This window comes from Oryctolagus cuniculus, chromosome 4, assembly GCF_051225735.1.
Source record: "Oryctolagus cuniculus isolate XC-2025 breed Fujian yellow rabbit chromosome 4, ASM5122573v1, whole genome shotgun sequence".
Taxonomy (NCBI): Eukaryota; Metazoa; Chordata; class Mammalia; order Lagomorpha; family Leporidae; genus Oryctolagus; species Oryctolagus cuniculus.
The window spans coordinates 150,261,266-150,281,486 of NC_142870.1; the positions used below are offsets into that span (position 1 = coordinate 150,261,266).

Here is a 20,221-nt window from a genome sequence, read left to right on the forward strand (position 1 = left end):
AGGCACTGATACTGCAGTGCCAATAAAGAGTTCCGCCAGATCACTCTCCATAAGAGAAACTTAGAGTTGAAACCCCACTCCTGTCCTCAGGACGCCCAGTCTTTCTTTTGATCTCAGTTCTTAAAAAGGAGGTGGTGCATTCCTGAGCCATATGAGAAACAAATCAAAATAGGAAAGAAAATGGCAGGAAACAGACTATGATGGGCAAAGACAACAAAAATACTAGCTTATAGCCCAGATAGCTGTTGCACCCATGAAACAAGAATAGTATACTGTAAATAAGGAACATTCAGAGAGCCAAAACAAGCTCTTAAAAATTAAGGTCTGAGATAAACATCATAAGATCAAGTCCAACTCTTCCAGAAAGTAGAAAGCAACTAAGGAACCAGAAAATAGGAGATACAAGAAAGTTAAAGGATTATATTAATAACCAAATAATAGGTATTTCAAATGCAGGGAATATAGAAAACAGAGGAAGAAATCACCAATGTGATTACTGAACACTTCTCTGAATGGAAGGACACACACCTCCAGGCTCAAGAGGCCTGCCTACTGCCCAGGAAAATGGAATAAAAAGTCTTAAAAACCATAAAATATTAAAAGACTATGGACAGAGACATGATTCAGTAAGATCCCATGGAGGGAACTTGAGTCACATACAAAAGACCAGGAATCAGAATGACTTTGGACTTCCCAAAGCAACAAAAGCCACTAGAAATGATGGAGCCATGACAAAATTCTCAGTTCACTCCAGCCCAGAGATGTACATATAGTAGCCACTACATTTAAAAGTAGAATAAAGTGGGGTTGGTGCTGTGGCATAGTGGGTAAAGCTGCTGCCTGCAGTGCCGGCATCCCATATGGGCACTGGTTCGAGTCTCGGCTGCTCCACTTCTGATCCAGCTCTCTGCTGTGGCCTGGGAAAGCAGGAGAAGATGGCTCAAGTCCTTGGGCCCCTGCACCTGTGTGGGAGACACAGAAGAAGCTCCTGGCTCCTGACTTCGGATCAGCGTAGCTCTGGCCGTTGAGGCCAACTGGGGAGTGAACCAGCAGATGGAAAACTCTCTCTCTCTCTCTTTCTCTCTCTGCCTCTCCTCCTCTCTCTGTGTAACTCTGACTTTCAAATAAATAAATAAATCCTTAAAAAAAAAAGAAAGTAGAATAAAGCCATTTTCAGGTGGTAGCTGTTAAAAAGAAAAAAGGACTTTAATTCCTTCTAAGCAAGTTACTGAATGAGTTTTCCATGAAACAAGGGAGAAATCCCACAAGAATCTGGGATTGGGAATGAGAAGCAGAGACCACACACAGAGGAGACGCACAAAGGGAACACCCAGGTGGAGGTGGGGGGATTGCAGCATGGCAGCTGGGTGCCAGGTAAAGTGGGAAACCAGATCAGAAGGCTCAGGGTCACGGTCAGATTTGACAGAATCCACACTGTATCTTAATATCTTCAGAGGGGATCTAGACAGATGGCAAATTACTAAAGGCAAATCAACAACATCTATTTTTTTTTTTTTTTGACAGGCAGAGTGGACAGTGAGAGAGAGACAGAGAGAAAGGTCTTCCTTTTGCCGTTGGTTCACCCTCCAATGGCTGCTGTGGCCGGCGCGCCATTGGTCTCCCATGTGGGTGCAGGGCCCAAGCACTTGGGCCATCCTCCACTGCACTCCCGGGCCATAGCAGAGAGCTGAACAGGAAGAGGGGCAACTGGGACAGAATCCGGCACCCTGACCGGGACTAGAACCCGTGGTGCCGGCGCCGCAGGTGGAGGATTAGCCTATTGAGCCGCAGCGTGGGCCATAAAGGCAAGTCATCAACATCTAAACAAATACTTATTTTCATCTACTTAAAAGGTAGTGAGAAAGATTGGTTGATTGGTTGATTGACTGATGGATGTCCCATCCTCTGGCTCACTCCCCAAATGTCCACAATAGTCAGGCTAGCCCAGGCCAAAGCTAGGAGCCAGGAGCTACATCTGGGTCTTCCACGTGGGTGCAGAGTGGGAGAGAAGAGAAGAGAAGAGAAGAGAAGAGAAGAGAAGAGAAGAGAAGAGAAGAGAAGAGAAGAGAAGAGAAGAGAAGAGAAGAGAAGAGAAGAGAAGAGAAGAGAAAAGAGAAGAAAGGAGAAGAGAGGAGAGAAGAGGAGGAGAGAAGAAGAGGAGAAGGAGGAGGAGAGGAGAGGAGAGGAGAGGAGGGGAGGGGAGGGGAGGGGAGAGAAAGGAAGGGGAGGGGAGAGAGAGAGAGGAAAGAGATCTTCCATGAACTGGTTCACTCCCGGAATGGCTATGCCAACCAGGGCGGGGCCAGGCAGGAGCTCTGTCCTGGTCTTCTGCTGCCTGCCCAGGAGCCTTAGCTGGCAGCTGTACAGGAAGTGAAGCAGCTGGGGCACAGAGCAGCACTGCCATACGGGATGAAAATCAAGGTGAAGATTTAGAGGACTTAAACGAGGAATATAATCATTTCAAGGGAGCTGAAGCAGCACTCAGAATTGAAGGCAAAGTTTTAGCAAAATCATGCAGCAAACACTTCAGCTCATTCAGGGTGAAACCCAGAATTTGTCAATGTCTAAATGTGAACTCCAAATCCAGAAATACTCATGAAAAGTTGAAAAAGCAGCTGGGTAAGTGAAGTAAACAAGCTGCGAATCATGATAAGCTATCCTCTATGGAGAACAAAAAAGAATTCAGACATTTCCAATGGCAAGAGAAAAGGTTTATGTTTCTCATTAGTTTATTACCATTTTTTTTAAAAAATTGATGTTCACTGGGGGGAGGAACTTGAACAAATAGATGAACTTGTTAGCATGCTTCCAACAACATCTATGGTTAAAACACTTCATTAAGAAGGGAAATGATCCAGAGGTATTTCAATGCAGATGACATCTGGATTAATTTGGAAGTCTTTTCCAATGGTTTTTCTATTTGGATTGTTTTGAGAGTATAATATTAAAGAACACCCATTCAAAAACATGCTTGAGGAAACTAACTACAGCTGGGGAGCAGTTCTCTTGGGAAGAAGGGGAGGGAGAGAAGAGAAGGCTCTCCACTTTCGTACCCCTAACATCTACATAAATAATCTCTATACATAAAGTTCTAGTGACAGCTTGCAGCAAAAACCAAACAAAACAAAACTAGATCAAAGTAAAATTCACATGAAGCCAAACCTGGAAAACCTTCCAAGTGTCAGTTTTCATTAGACATCTTTATTCTTGCTAATTAACATTGTATTAAGATCAATTCACCTGATGGGTGCTATTCTGAAGAAAAGTGAGTCATATCATTTACACAGTCTAAGATGTATTAAAAAAAACTCAGCAAATGCAAAAAATCCTTTCTCATCTCTCTACCCAAGACAAGCTGATGAGATGAACCACAAGCTTGTGTTTATTCCCTGTGATCCAAGCATTGCACAGATGTCAGTTCCCCACAGAATAGAGAAGGCATAATCAGATACAAGTACTTAGTAGATGGAGACTTTCTCACAAAGCTCAAGAGCTATCAACTCGAGCTAAATAAGGAGAGGACTTTTCATCACATGCCTTATTAAATTTAGTTTAACGAAACCTTAATACTGAGGACCTGTCAGGGAGACAGGATTAAACTCATGATATTTTAGAAGTGCAAAATCTGTTATGCATCACAATGATTTTTTTTTTAAACTATGTTTCTAGTGGTAAGAATGGGACCTTGGCTTCCAGAACAGGTGAACTTGTTCTCTAAAAGCAAATAGTTCATTGCCTTCTCATCGGCATTATGAGCCTCGAGTAGGATAGCCATAGCCCTTTCCCAAATTTGTCTTAAGAGAACAGTACACACATTTGACACTTCTAAGGAAACAAGGGATGGTTGACATGATCACAAGTGCAACAGGAATGTAAAACACTTACCGTGTTGCCCCTGGCTCCCTTGGGCCCCGGCTCTCCTGGACTACCAGGGTCCCCAATCTCCCCCTGGGTAAGTTAATTAAAATAAAAGTAGTTATTAAAAATCAAATACACCCCTCTGAGATTCATGTTCTTAAATGGATTCCAACATGAATCCATTTGTCAGACACTTTTCTCTTCTATGCAGTACTTTCTTCTCTGTTCATTTGTATGGCTCTCTACAATGCACAGTGCACCCTTGTTTCACTTCTGTCTTCCCAGACAGATCACAGCCTCCCTGCAGACACAAAGTGTGTCCTTCGCTTTATCTCCGGAAGCTTTCGCTGAGTTTCGCAGATGTTTCTAGAAAAACGGGAAGCCATAAGGTAGAGAGTATCATTGCTGACTTCCTCTTGGAAGATTTATAAATATATTGGAAGACTCCAGCCAAGAGAAGTCAGATAACGTTTGTTTGCTTTGCATTTCAGAAGGAAAACAACGAATTATCTTTCTTTACCTATGAATAAAAAAAAAGAAACTAGAAATATTTTTAAAAGTCTGTCACTTCTAAAAAAATGTTCTTAAAAATTGAAAGAACAAAAAAGCTCTATTCCTTCTTTCCTTATGCTCCCAGAGGTGGAATTTGTTTAATTGGTTAGCACCAACTTCTCCTCTAGTGGCCTCTGATAATTTTGTAACCTGAGGAGTGTTTCTGATCTCCAGTGACTGGGAAGCATAGATACCTTAGGTCCGCTTTCTCCGGGGAAGCCTTCTTGCCCCTGTAATCGACAACAGTGAGATTAATACATGCTCACATTGCTCAAGTGGCTTTATATCGACTATAATCCAACTGCTGCCTTGATTTGTTTTTGTGTCTCTGAACCAAGGAGAGCTAGAACAACAGCACTGTTGGAAACAAACTCCTTCTTTTCTGTACCATTTTACGAGTTAAGATAGTTTTAATTTACTTTATAGTCAAAGGATTGATACTCCCCTAACTAAAAAGTTCAACCAATAAAAAGTAAAAAGAATCATAGTTCAGCAGAAAGAGTCAAGGACTGTAAACAGTAACCATTTGGGAAAGATGGGAACTCCAACTTCTAAATTAAACTATTTATTGCTTTCATCAAAATATCATGGTAAACCAAGACACTAACTGGGTAAAAGTACACAGTTGAGGAACATAAGCCAGCTCCCTCCTCCTGTGTGTACACAGCAGGCTAGGTCATCACTTGCTTGCACATCTGAGTCCTTAGAGAGGAGTTCAAAGCGAAGTCTGGGAGGCTTACATGGAGTCTAAACTTGAGTATTCCTTCTTGGGTCCTCTGTTTACATACTTTAGCCAAAGACTATCATTGGAGAGGTATACTAATCCCTATTTGATGAAAAATACAGATTTTATTGAAAATAAAGTATATTTTCTGCTTATTATAAGTAATAACTTGTTAAACATAAAAAAGAAAGATTACCCAAGTTTCACTATCCAGAATTAGTTATATACATATTTTGTCCTATTTCCTTGTGTCACATTTGGGATAGATGCTTTTCCTGAGTATTTTCTCAATTTTTTACTTGAGATTGCCACATAACTTATACATAATTATATTTCATATACATTAATTTTATAGGATGCCCAGTATTCAATTGCCATTGGCTATCTAAGATACACTTTTGTGAGAGATATTGTGTTTGTTTTTAAACTATAATTATTTATTTGAAAGGCAGAGTGGTAGAGAGAGAGGGAGAGACAGAGAGATATCTTCCATTCACTAGTTCACTCCCCAAATGCCCACAACAGCCAGGACTGTGCCAAGCTGAAGCCAGGAGCTCCATCTGGGTCTCCCATATGAGTGGCAGGGGCCCAAGCGCTTGGGTCATCTTCCATTGCCTTCCTAGGTGTATTAGCAGGAAGCTGTATCAGAAGTGGAGCAGCCAGGACATGGAGCAGCCAGAACTCAACCAGTCCTCCCATATGGGACACTGGTGTTGCCAGTGGCTGCTTAACCTGATGTACCACAACACTGTCCTCTAAGGTTGTTTTTAATTATTTTCTCTTCTCATGAATACGTCACTGGAAATTCCCCATTCATTAGCTTTATTTGTCAAAAAGTTTCAGATTTTATTGATTTTTTTATTCTTCCAGAAAATCTCTTTCACCATTCCCATTGGGATTCCATTTGGAATATTTATAATATTTTAGATTTTCTGAGAACTTGGTAGCCTCTCTGCTTATTGAAGCTATCTTTTGTATCTCAGTAGTTCTCTGACAGAGGCGCAAACATTCTCAGAAAGGTTATCTATAAATTATATAGTGTTTTTGAGGACTATGTGATTATGACTTAGCCCTTTTCATTATGGTTTCTTTGTAGTTGCTGTTGGTACACAGAAATCACTGGTTTTGGTGAACTTATCTTACTTCCAACTGCTTAGATATTTAGTGAAAATATAAAATTGTCATTCTGATGTACAGTTTTAAGTTACCACCTAACCCAAGGCATTTTTAAGAAATCCTGCAAATCCTCTCACTACAAGCCAAAGCCAGCAGAGTAAGATGGAGATACATTCTGGAATGCTCCCCTGAGCAGATGTGAGCACAGACCTGGGCCTGAGCCACACTTCATTGCAAAAACCAGAAAATCTATTTGCAAGTTTAAATTGTAGCTTGCAGCTTAAACCATCACACTTTTTTCTCCTCCACCACATTCCTCATGGGACATCAGTAAATAAATGAACAAAATATATTTTGAGGGCCGGCGTTGTGGTGTAATGGGTAAAGCTGCTGCCTGCAGTGCCGGCATCCCATATGGGCACCGGTTCAAGTCCCGGCTGCTCCACTTCTGATCTAGCTCTTTGCTGTGGCCTGGGATAGCAGGAGAAGATGGCTCAAGTCCTTGGGGCCCTGCACCCTCATGGGAGACCTGGAAGAAGCTCTTGGCTCCTGGCTTCAGATCAGCACAGCTCTGGCCATTGTGGCCAATTGGGGAGTGAACCAGTGGATGGAAGACCTCTCTCTCTCTCTCTCTCTCTCTCTCTCTCTCTCCTCTGTAACTCTTCCTTTCAAATAAATCTTTAAAAAATATATATTTAGAATGGTCCAAGACAGCTATAGTTTGTGCTTTTTCCCTCTTAAAATGGCAAACAAAACAAGCAATGAGAAAATAAATATCTGGCTTTTAGCAGATGGGCTTACCTTTGCTCCTTTACTTCCCACACGCCCATAGCCCGGACTGCCATCATCACCCTATAAACAAAACAGTTCATTACAGAACATCCCAGACTCCAGGCGAAAGAGAGGACAAGATAGCCAGCTTTTCTGGTCTGTTTAGGAGAAGCTAGGAAACAGGCTCTTCTCTTTAAGCAGCCCCTGGTGGCAGTAGCACCAAACGCAACCATCTAACAGAGACAGACAATGCATTCTGTCCCTTAGTCTTCTCATCCATAAAGTGGAAATAATGTCTGCTCCTAGTGTTATGGGGATTAAATGAGAAGATATGAGACATACAGTAATCTCCTAAAAACAGGAGCTTGCCATATTGCCCTCTTCTGGGTAACATTTGTGTTTTCATATCTTAACTCTAACTCATTTTTAGTTTGCTAGACAGAAGCAAGTACTCCTAAATGCCTGGGCACTGTGAGCTCTGAGCAGCTGGGGGAGCCTGGGGTGGGTTTCTGCTGAGGTGGTTCTGGTGGGAGGAAATGTTGCAGAAGGCTCCTGGGGATGCTAAAGACCAACTGGTCCCTGTTGCCATATGTCTTCAAGAGCATCCCAGCCCACGTCTGGTACCTGGAGGATCGCTGCCTTGGGAAAACTGCCACTTAATCCAAGATGAAGACAACCCCTCTTTCAAATTCTAGAAAACCATGAGGCTCAGTTTCAATGGTAGCTTTAAACTCTTCAAGAACTGTACCAGGCATCTATCGAACTCTAAGACTCCCAGGGCCAGATCAGAAGTAGTGATAAAACACAAACCGGCAAGCCCCGAGGACCAGGAAAGCCAACAGCTCCTTTCTCTCCCACATCTCCAGGTTCTCCCTGTTAAACAGAACAAGGAAATATGTCCTTAAATCCGAAGTGATGGCACCAGGGCAACCTCCAGCTGCCTCCATGTGTATCACACACAATGACAATGGAAGACAGTGCTGTGTGTCACACAACTGACAACTCTGGAAACACTGCTGTTGGCCTGCAAGGTCTCCTCCATCAACAACTGGAGCCTCAGCAAGTCTGATTTATTGTTTGGTGCAAGTTGCCATCTCAGCAACCCAGTGCCATGAAAATCTTTTACCGTGAGTCAAAGAGGAAGCTGTACTGCTAAGAAAAAAAATAATAAAAAATATAATCGTTTTCCCTCATGAGCTATGAAAATCATCTGGCTGCTGCAAAGATGGCAGATTGATTAAACCTAGTTTTAAGGATTTGAATGTGAATCAAGATAACCGAGGGAGCACAGCTTCCCTGGCAGTAGCATCTGACTTCCGCCTAGTAGAGCATCTACTGTGGGTTATAAATCAATCTCAGTATTACTTTGAGCAAGGTCCAGTTTCATAGAAGCATTTACATGGTTTATAAAGGAAAGTTAACTCCTTTTCCCCCAAAATAAAAATCTTAACATTGCAATAGTTTCAGATTTACAGAAATGTTGTGAACAAAATCCAGGTAGTTCTTATATACCTCCCAACTGCTTTCCCTATTGTTAATATTATTTTATGTTAGTTGCCCATATGTTCATAGGGCACATTTGTCCTACAAATGAATCATTATTGGTTCACTGTGTTCACTAAAGACCATACTTTATTAGGATTTTCCTAGTTTTTACTTAACATTGCTTTTCTGTTCCAGGATTGCATCTAGGATACCACAAGTCTTGTCTCATGACCTCTTCTAGATTGGAAAAATTCGTCAGAGGTTTCTTAGTTTGATCACCTATATAGTTTTAGGGAGCATTGGTCAGGCATTCTGGGGCGGTTTGTCTGCTGTGTTTCTCAGGGTTAGTCTTTGTTCTGGGAAGGAGACCGCAGGGTAAACTGCCTTTCTCATCACATCATATCAAGGGTACGTTCTACTAACATGGCTTCTCACTATGGATGCTAACCTTGACCTCTGGTTGATGTAACATTTGTTAAGTTTCTCCACTGTCAGGTATTCTCCACTCCTCTCCCCTGTTCTCTTTGGAAGAAAAATGGGGACGTGTGTGCAGCCTATACCAAGATATAGAGAGTGGTTAAATATTTTTTAGGAATAGAAAGGTAACACAAGTGTCAGAAGGACAGACAGACAATGTTCACCAGCACTGAGCTTAGTCTAAGGGTGAAACGGAATGGAGTTCCATGAAAGGAGAGCAGAGTTCATCTGTCCCGATGACTTGCTTTCATGATAGTCATTCTTTTTTAATTCTTGTATTTGTTTATTAGAGAGAGAGAGAGAGAGAGAGAGAGAGAGAGAGAGAGAGAACACTTCCATCTCCTGATTAACTCCCCAAATGCCAGTGATTGCTGGGACTGGACTGAAGCCAGAGTCAGGAGCTATAAGCAGATAAGTAACCCAGGCACTCCCACAGCCAGCTTCCTAGTTGCTAGGTCAAGTGCTTGCCCCCAGGGTAGACCTCCTTAAAGTATGGTCTGGGAGTCACCTGTCCCACAACCACCTGGGGGTTCTTGTGAAAAAAGGAAATCCTGGGCCCCATTCGATTACAGGCCCAAAATAAATACTTTTAAATAAGCTTCTTAGCTGATTCATACACTGAAATTTGAGAACATCTGTTTTTAAGGCAGAGAAATAAAGCCATATGGCTTGTCCAGGGACAAATACTTGGTTATTGGTGGAGCCAGGCATTGAGCCCAGGATTAACTGTTGGGTTGCTGGCCTCCTTAGGAACCTGAACTTCATGGAGTAAAGTAGGCATGTATTTGGAGCCTAGAAGGTCTCGTCCACCCTGGAGTTTGGATTTGGGTTTGCTTTGGGGTACTTACCTCCCAAATTCTTGCCTATTCCCTTAAAAATCACCTTCACTAATACAAAGAAACTTCAAAAAGTCCATGGACGAACAAAATTAAAATATAAGTTTATATTGGTGCAAGAAGTTGAAATCCGTAAAGTTTTTTTTCATAATATGCATTTTCCATGAACATCCAGAAGACCTGTCATGATAATCTGCCTAGGCACAAACTGCCTTGCTTGTGTGTCTTCCATAGTCTCACTTCCATCTTTCTAGGACCCTCCACTTCCGTGTACCCGCCCCTCAATTCTGTCTAATATTCTGAGATGTGCCTTGCTCTCACATGAGCAGTATACATTCCACATATACAAAAGGTCTTCAAAAAGTGGAAAAGGCACATTAGCTTCTAATTCCAGTTCTCCACAAGTATTTTGAAGTCTCCTCGTACATCCAAGATGTCTGCCACCCATGCGCCCTTCCTCACCCTTGGATAAACATTCTCACTGCTGACTCCTCTTCCTCTGCCTCCTTGTCCAGGGCGAGAGGGCAGCACTGCCTCTGTTCCAGTCCCTCACTTCCAGGCCATTACTGCTATGCTGCATGCCACGGAAATCTTCTGCTCTTGACTGCTCACCCTTGTCATCCACCTCTCTTATCTGTACCAACAAACTGTCTTTGCAACACCCGGCTGCCGGCTTCCATCATAGCTAGCAGTCCTCCATTGCAAAACTAACTCCCCTTCCCTCTTGCTCTGTCTCTGCCGGCCAGTTAGCATCACTTTTCATTCTCCAAGGATACCCTTCTCCCAGGATCTTCCAAGCCCACATCTCCTGTCACACCATTTCTCCTCACTGAACTTCCCCTGCTACCTTTTCTGCTTGCCAAAACTCTTATCTCCCGAGGCCCACTCCTAGCCTGTATCCTCTGTGAAGCTGCTTCTCCTGACCCAGGAACACCTCTATAAATGTTGTTTAAATATCTATTTTAGCTCCTTATCCCTGCTTCTTTCATATCCCAGATCATTGTTTTAAAAATATTCTGAAGTCTGTGGGGTTGATTTCACGTCGCACTTAACATCAATACACGTAGGGGCTCATTCAGTCAATAACTGCTTCCTAAGCACTTATCACACTCCAGGCACCATCCTGTTGAATTCAGCAAAGATCTCAGCCCTCCTGTAGCTGGCTTTTCAGCCCAGCCGAATGCTCAATGCAGTGGCTTGGTCTTCAAATGTGCTCAGCAAACGTTTGTATGAATGGTGGGAAGAGAGGAAGGAAGAAAGAGAACAGAAGAGAAAGAGGGAGGGATCATGGGTGAAAGAAAGGAAAGCCTGTCCCAGAAAAGCCCTCATTCCCTGAGATCCTACGGTTCTGATTGGGTGTAGCCTCTCATGAGATTATGCTCAGCTGGAATCCCTGACCTCACTGTGGTCCACACCCATGTCCTTAGAGGTTGCTGGCTCTCTAAGAATCCAGCCAGAGCTTAGGGGCAATGAAATGTGTTCGCCTTTTGTGTTGAAAGGGTTCTGGCCAATGTAACCAGGCAGTTCTCTGGAGTTGAAAATCTACTCCGGTGGGTTTAAAGAATGTGACTTACTTTATTTCCTTGGCTGCCCAAACGGCCTTGGTTCCCTGCTTCTCCTCCAGGTCCTGGAGGCCCCTGAAACGAAACAAGGATTATAAATATAGCAAAAACATAAAGCAACTTTCCCTGAAGCCCTTTGTGTTTCTTCTAAGAGGAAAATGAAGCACAGATGGGCCAAGAGCTATGGCCGCCTTGATTCCCGCTCTGGAAAAATGTATCACAGCTGTCAAATAAAGACCAGTAAATAAAAGAAAATTAATAAAGTAATTCATGCCAGATGTCGCTTAGATGATTGCATGTCCTTATGAGTCTCCTCTTCCAAAGAGATTTCAAGTTCTCATTGCTTTTCTCTTACAGCAGATGTTGCTAAAATGCCTAACATTTAAAGAGGCATTCTAAATAACATTTGTCTTGAACTTAATTCTTACTGGTCTCTTGCTTTGCTTGAAAGTTTTTTTTTTAAGGCAAATTTATCTTTACTTGCAAATAATATGATTTGTACATTGGAAAGTTCAAGAGACTTCACTGAAAACAATCAGCAGTAATACCAAAATATTTAAAAGAAGATAAATATTCTGAAAGACTTTTCTTTCCCAGTGTTACATTAGAAAAGTAAATGGAGGCCAGCGCTACGGCTCACTAGGCTAATCCTCCGCCTTGCGGTGCCGGCACACCGGGTTCTAGTCCCGGTCGGGGCGCCGGATTCTGTCCCGGTTGCCCCTCTTCCAGGCCAGCTCTCTGCTGTGGCCCAGGAAGGTAGCGGAGGATGGCCCAAGTGTTTGGGCCCTGCACCCCATGGGAGACCAGGAGAAGCACCTGGCTCCTGCCTTTGGATCAGCACAATGTGCCGGCCGCAGCGCACTGGCCGAGGAGGCCATTGAAGGGTGAACCAACGGAAAGGAAGACCTTTCTCTCTGTCTCTCTCTCTCTCTCACTGTCCACTCTGCCTGTCAAAAAAGAGAAAAGAAAAAGAAAGGTAATGATAATCTCTCCCTGCTCCCCTCCCTTCTCCATGTTGAAAGACTCAGCTTCTTCACCTCCATAGGTAGCTCTCAATCCATTCTTTTTGAACTTTCGCTTCTGCCTCTGCACAGAGCTAACTCCCATGGCCTTCATGTGCAGCCCAGTGGACATTTGGCTGCCCTGATCTTACTTACGTTTGAACACATATTCTTACTTTCCATTAACTTCTGGCATGTCAAGTTGCCATGGTCTTCCTGGCTCTCTCTAGTCTTCTCTCTTTAACCCCAAAGAAACTGCTCCCTCCCCCACCACCTGCTACCTTCTTTTTGCCTCTTCAATTTCCATGTCCCCAGGACTCTGTTCTCCATTCATCCCCACTTCCTGAGTGGCACCCTCAAAAATTCCGAAGATACTTCTATGTGAGGAGTATAAATAAATGCACCTCCAGCCAAAACCACTCACCAACACCAGATCATATATTAAAATGCCTACTGGCTATCTTGCAGGAATTGTCAGAAGTAACCATATTTACCTTAAATCATGCTTTTAGCCTTATATTCTTTTCTTGAAGGAATCACAAATTATTCCTCTGGAAACCAAGTCAGAAGATCCTGGCCCCTTCTAGCCTACCACTGAAACCACTCAGCTGTGAGTCCCACAGAATCTAGCTCCCTTCTGCCTCCATAACTCTTTCTTTATTTTATTTTATTTTATTTTATGAACATAAATTTCCAAAGTACAGCTTATGGATTACAATAGCTTCCCCCTCCATAACTTCCCTCCCACCCACAACACTCCCCTCTCCCACTCCCTCTCCCCTTCCATTCACATCAAGATTAATTTTCAATTATCTTTATATACAGAAGATCAATTTAGCATATATTAAGTAAAGATTTCAACAGTTTGCACCCACACAGAAACACAAAGTGTAAAATACTATTTGAGTACTAGTTATAGCATTAATTAAACACCTAAGAGTAATTGTGTATTAATTACAGAGTTCAACCAATAGTTTTAAGTAGAATATAAAAAAATACTAAAAGGGTAAAGTATTAAGTTCTTTTTTTTTCTTTTTTTGTTTGTTATATAGTTTTTTTTTTATTTAATAAATGTGAATTTACAAAGTGCAACTTTTGTATTGTTGTGGCTTCCCCTGCCCAACCTCCCTGCCTCCTGTGGCCCTCCCCTCTCTCACTCCCTCTCCCATCCTACCCTTCATCGAGATTCATTTTCAATTACCTTCATATACTGAAGATCAACTTAGTATATACTAAGCAAGGATTTCAACAGGCTGTACTCACACAACCGCACAAGGTATAGGGTATTATTCGACTAGTAATGTTGTTTTTAAGTTTCATAGTAAAACACATTAAGGACAGAGATCCTACGTGGGGAGCATGTACCCAGTGACTCCCGTTGTTGATTTAACAATTGGCACTCTTATTTATGACGTCAGCAATCACCCGAGACTCTTGCTATGAGCTGTCTAGGCTATGGAAGCCCCTTGAGTTCACCAAATCTGAACTTGTTTAGTCAAGGCCATATCACAGTGGAGGTTCTTTCCTCCCTTCACAGAAAGGCACCTCTCTCCTTGATGGCCTGTTCCTTCTGCTGGGGTCTTGTTCACCAGGATCTTTCATTTAGATTGTTTTTTGCCACCGTGTCATGGCTTTCCATGCCTGTGAGACTCCCATGGACCTTTTAGCCAGATCCGAATGTCCCAAGGGTCCATAACTCTTTCATACCATTGCTTTCACTCACTTTCAAGTCTTTTTGCATTCTTCCTAACTTCTTGGCTTTGCTGACATCAGCTCAGCCTTTCTCTAATCCATCCATTCCCCACCCTTTCATCAGAGTGATTTAAAATGTCATGCTGATGGTACATCCCACTTGCTTGTCTAAAATCCAGAAAACAAGCTTTCAGAATAAGGTTTAAGGTGTACTTGCTGTGGGAGATCCTTGAGCATCTCATTATGGCATGCCTCTGTTGCCTCATCTCCTGACACGACTTCAATCGCTCTATGTTCATGCACATCAAACCTTCTGAGTCACCACGTTTCTTGTCTGAACGTTTCCATACTCATACAAATCATTTCTTTAGGTGGTCCATTTTGCCCTCTAACGAGGGGCACAATGATCCTCTTCCAAAAATATTACAGACAGTATCACTGTTTCAGGAAGAAAACTGGAACACCCAGCTGTGTTAGGTCCCACCCATTCCTGCACTGTGCATGTGATTGTTAATTCATTTCTCATTTTCTTTAGAGACACCAGGGACTACACTGTACACTTTCTGAAGGAAGGGGCACATCCTCTGGAATTTAAAGCTCAGGATTGTCACGCCTAAGACTCATCCATCCAACCATATTTTCAGACACCTACCCATGAGTGATCCCCAAGAGAGATAAAGCAGTGTCTTCAATTTGTTAGTTTTCCATACGAAGTATTCATGTACTCACATAGAGGAAGTAGAGAAGTTCTAATTGTCCCTGATAACAAGATATAAATCGAAAGCTTTTCCCTAGGAGCTTACATTCCATTCTTCCCTCAGGTACAGTGGACTCCGTCAGCTGCAGATTCCTGGGATAGTATTTCATGTATAATCACCCCAAGCACACATAAGCACAAATGAGAACACAATGTTTAAGGTCCTCCAAAACAAAAGATGTCTTGATGGCATGCATGGATGGGTGTGCGGATGGATGCTACAAGATCTTGCTGTCAGAAGATCAGAAAGCACAATTCTTCCTGTGAAGCATCCCATGTAATACCACACTTGGGCTTATGACTGCGTGAATGGGCATCGATGAATTGTCACCTACTCTGATGCTGATCACTGGGTAGGGAATGCTGGTGGTTTCTAAAGGGAAGAGAAAACCATCCCTGTCTCCTCCAAGATATCAGGGGGTTTCCTTGACTTGAGATCAAGAATAACTCTGCAGTATAAAGCGAAACCTAACAGTTATAGGGGAAGGGCTTCAGCTTGATGTCAAATTCTCATTGGCTTTGTTCAAACAGCAGCCAGACTTCTATTGCAGGTTTGTTCTGTGCAAGATACCTTGCTGTGTGACAGAGTCTTCAATCCTCACAACCCTACAGTTAGATACACATTACTAACCCAACTGTTTGATCAAAAACTGGTTCTCCAGGCACTTGCCCCCAAATCATTCTGTTAATAAGAGAATGAAACAAAATTGAAACTAAATCTAACTTGGTCCCACAGGCGTATTTGGGACAGGATTTCTCAACTGTTACCATCCATGTGCCAGTCCAGATCAGAGTTCTAAAAATGTGGATCTCCAAATTTAATGCAGGAGGTGGGGGACAGATCAAACCCCCAATATAGGGACTTGGGTTGAGAGTTATGTATCCCTTGGAAGTTGTGCCAAGTGAAGAGAGAATGGAGGTGTTTAGAGCTAAAATGTTTAAAACATTTGTCCTTGGGTCTAGTGTTGTGGTGCAGGTTAAGCCACCACTGCGATGCTGGCGTCCTAAATGAGCACCCATTTGAGTTCTGGCTGCTCTACTTCCTACCCAGCTCCCTACTACTGTGCCTGGGAAATCAGAAGCTGGCCCAGGTATTTGGGTCTGCTCACCCATGTGGGAGACCTGGATGAAGCTCCTGGCTCCTAGCTTTGGCTTGGTTCAGCCCCAGCCATTGCAGTCATTTGGGGAGTGAACCAGCAGAGGGAAGAGCTCTCTCTCTGTCTCTCCCTCTCTCTGTAGCTCTGCCTCTCAAATAAATAAATAAAATAAATCTTTAAAACAAAACAAAACTTGTCCTTAGACAGCCTCTGATTAGAAGAGATTACAATAGAATTTGGGATAAACTGTTGGGGACATAGTCAAGGACTCCTTGACGTTGAATGAAACAGGGCAGAGGCAAGAGGTACAGGTTCTTCTCACATGTAATCCTTGCCACTTATTTTTATTTGCATGAGGATAAACCTTTGCAAAAACTCCCAACCAGCAAATATGAAGCTGGGAAGCAATGTGGAGATTAAATACTCAGCTTCTGTAAGAGATACGAGCTAAATCTGAGAAAAAAAAAACCAAATATCCCAGCTAGTAGTTAGCTAATGCAAAAGAAACCACAAAATACCTGAGAAAAGGCCAATCTTGAGATAAACCTTACCCTTGACTTCTAATGCTTGTCCATGCATCCTGTGCTCTAAACATGTTGAATGAGACATAGTTCATCAAACTCAGCTCTACTATCTGTGTACCAGGCTTCCTTTTCCTGAACACCTGCCTCTCCCTTGGTTATCTGGAAAATGTCTCATCCTGCAAAACATAATCCATTCATTTCCTCACCTAATTCACCATTTTCTGCCATAACTATACCTTGGGTACACTTCTCTTTTAACATTCAGTATATAACATCTCAATTACTTGTCTGTGTGAGTCTCTACTATGAGACTGGATGTACTTGAGGCTGGGATCTGGATCTGAGTGACCCTTTGATCCTAGGATAGATTTTGACACACAGAAGGCACAGAGGAAATGTCCGTCAGATGAGTAAAAGGAACAGTTGACGGATCATCCAACTTTGATTACACAGAACGATGAAACTCAACAATTGTATATTGTTATATAACCATCAGGCCTTCCTCGAAATGAAGATCTTAATACTTTGGGCATTAACTGTCCCACTAAATTAGGTAATGTTGACACAATGTAGTAGTAAAAACAAGGATTTATCCAGTGTTTCCTATTGCTGGCGATGTGTTAAGCACCAATACATATTAAATCATTTCATTTTCACAAAAAATCCAATGAGGTCGCTACTACTGCTCTTCTGATTTTACATGGAGAACACTGAGGGGCAGAAAGGTTAAATAAATTTCCCCAAGTCACACAGCTAGTAAGGTACAAAGTCAGTAATCACACCCGGGCAGTTTCACTCCAGCTCCTGCTGTTGACCGCTTAGCATCCTTTATAAGGAAGACAGCAGACATTTGATGCATACTCAAAATTTGTACTGAACATCTCCAACCTCCCTTAGCACTGCGAGAGTTAGATGGGTTAACAGGCAGTTAGGTAAAGTCCCTGCTAAAAATGGACCAAGGGAGCAAGGTCCCTTCAAAAGTAAAAGAAAAATGTCTGCTCCCTCCTAGGGGTGGCTTTTAACAGCACTTAGTTTCATTCCTAGCAAAACCAGGTGTGGGCTAAAGATAACCCAATGATGCCCCCCCCAACCCCAGAAGACCCACTGTTTTCTGATTGGACAACAAATTCTATCCTGGCTCCCTGATTGGCTGTTATCCCTTAGCTGCTGATTGGCAGTAATTTCTCTCCCTATCTCCCTGAGTGACTATTAACCCCTGTCTGCACAGACCTATCAAAAGTGTGTATTTCCCTGATCCTTTCTTCCCCACTGATTAGACAAAGTTCTTATCTCTTAAACTAGCCAATCAAAGAGTTACACACCATTTTTGGCGCCATTTTATGTGATAAAAGAGTCTGCACGTTCCAACTGTGCTGGCAACTCTTGCCCCAGAGTTTTGCCTCCTGATGGCTGCATCAGGAGGCTCCCTGCTCTCAGTAAAGCTTCTGCTTTGCTCACTAGTATTGCCAACGTGGGGCAAGAACCAACACCAGCCCTCTCCTTTAACAATATCATGAGTGCCATTAGTGACTGTTTCACCAAGAAACACATAGAACACTCATAACTCCAATAGAAGTTAGTATTTTGTATCTGATTTTCCATTCTTATTCTAGACATTGGTTACACTGGGGGTAGGACCTTGAGGTAAACCAAATAAGAAGGGAACAAAAGAAAGAACAAAAGGATATGTTCTTCCCTTCAAAGCTCGCTCCTCTTTTTCACTGTGCGAAGACCTGTATTTCTTGGTAGCATAGCCATAGACCCGACTGCAGTAGCACATCTGATTTATCCAGAGTGCCCCTGACACTGTGTAAGTTACTGAGCCTTCAGAACACTGTGAACAGAAATCAAATCACATCCCCCTTTTTTCTAAAAGCTGCAACTAAAGCAAAACTTTGCAGCCCACAAATAGCAAGCACTCGTGTTATTCTTCTAGAGTGGCTGGTCCTTGTGTGCAGTGAAGTGATATGAAGCCTATGACAGTGGATTTATAGAGCCACTAAAGAATAACACTGTCCTGTATATCCAATTGTGTTTACCTTTCTGGTTTTCCTTTGTAAACAATTTTGAGAGTTCACTGATCATGGATTGAGCACAAATATTCAGCACGTCTTTGAAATGGTCTTTTCAGTGTGTTGACAAGGGTATTTCATGAAAAGCAAGCAGAGAAAGAAAAGTGTGCTTGCAGCCAGATAAATGGAAGAGATAGAGTACAGAAAAGTGGTGCCTTTTGACTAATGCTGGCAATGCCAAGACACTGAATGATTTATGACTGTGCCCATCCTGGCCAAAGTGAGATTAGAGGGGACTCACAGAGGTATGCTCCAGGGCCAATGGAAAACTTAAATTTGAGTAACAGCTACTTGGATACAGTTTTGGATTCCAGAGGGAGAGAAATACCAAGACCTTCAGCTTTCAACCCAGTGGTATCTCAGTCTTTCATATAAACAGATGAGCTAATCACCTGGTGTATGTTGTCCTTGGCATTTGCTGCTGTTGTTTCCCGTCCCCCCCCCCCCCATCTCCATTTACGATGCCATCAAGCTTTCGATGATTCCAGGGTATGAATGCAAAATAGTTTGCATTAATTTAGTTCTACCATTTTCATGCTTTTTTAAGGTGGATCTTCATCAAAATTGGGAATGAAAATTCTTCATGAGTAGTAGTTGATATGCTTTGAACTATTATGATAAGTGTTAACTACTTCAGGGTTGGGCCTCTGCCCAGTTTAACCAATGGAGACAAAGTCATGGATTCCTTTTATGCTAATTAGTGGTGAATGCAGTTCTCAGCTCTGTCTCATTCATTTAATTTGTTATACAAATATGTGCTGAGCTCCGCTTGTACTAGGTGCTGCTGTTCTGGGGTACAGTAAATCAATACGAAAGCCTAGCTCTCAAGGAGTTTATATTCCAGAAGGGGAAATGGGCAAACAGCCAAACAAGTAAATAGAGGAGAATATTTTTTAAAAACTCACGGAAAATGGAGTGAAAAGGATGCATTTATTTTGGTGCAAAAACAATGTTGAATGCTGTGTATGGTCTTTACATAATGTGTATTTTCCCACGAACCTTTTGACAAATCTCTCACATACATGGATTTCAAGTCTTTTGCACCATAATTAATTTACCTTTAACTCCATTTCCCATGAACTTTGGAAGTGCCCTTGTATCCTGTAATATCAGGAAGGCAAAGACCAGGTCAGGTAAGGCTTGGCCACTCGAAGTCCGTTCCAGAGACCACCAGTATTGGCAGTCTCTTGAGTGCTGCTTGGAAGTACAGAGTCCCAGGCTCTGTCCCAGATCTCCTGGATCAGAATCCGTTTTATTAAGTTCTCTAGGAGATTCTTCCATGCTTTGAAGTTGGGAAGGTGCTGACGTTGGACAGAAATTGGTAGCCCAAAATATATGTTAAAATCACTGGGGGAGAATTCAAAATTACTGACACCCTGGCCTCATTTCTGGGGATTCTGATTCAAGTGTTCCGGGCACGGGCCCCGTAGCAGATGGTTTCTTAGTCTTCCAGAAGATTCTCACGCACAGCCGGGTTGAGGAGCGCTCCAGAAGACAGTTTTAGTAGGGCTGTGTGAGTTCCCGAGAGGATGGACTCAGGGGAGTGACCTGACCTGAGTTACACAGAGGAGAAATTCTTAGCTGAGGCTGAGCAGCCCAGACGAGAGCCTGAAATGATCCTCACCCCACGTGTCCGACAGGACAGCCTGCTCTGCAAGAGGGACCAGGGTTTGGTGTGGGCACCACATTGAGCACTG

At 42.7% G+C, this 20,221-nt stretch overlaps 1 protein-coding gene across 6 annotated transcripts in view; it reads right to left on the reverse strand.

The window, feature by feature from the left end:
* The window catches only part of COL6A6 (collagen type VI alpha 6 chain), a 318,899-nt gene that overhangs the window by 34,228 nt on the left and 264,450 nt on the right, over nt 1-20,221 (reverse strand). For 5 of the 6 annotated variants that reach the window (XM_089332262.1, XM_089332263.1, XM_089332260.1 and 2 more), the window contains 5 exons: nt 11,394-11,456; nt 7,832-7,894; nt 7,052-7,102; nt 4,605-4,640; nt 3,886-3,948 (listed from right to left, as the gene is read on the reverse strand). In XM_089332262.1, the coding sequence (XP_089188388.1) occupies nt 3,886-3,948; nt 4,605-4,640; nt 7,052-7,102; nt 7,832-7,894; nt 11,394-11,456 (276 nt within the window). Of the gene's footprint in view, nt 1-3,885; nt 3,949-4,604; nt 4,641-7,051; nt 7,103-7,831; nt 7,895-11,393; nt 11,457-19,435; nt 20,078-20,221 lie in introns of those variants that run through there. The other variant, XM_089332264.1, reaches the window with a different exon arrangement.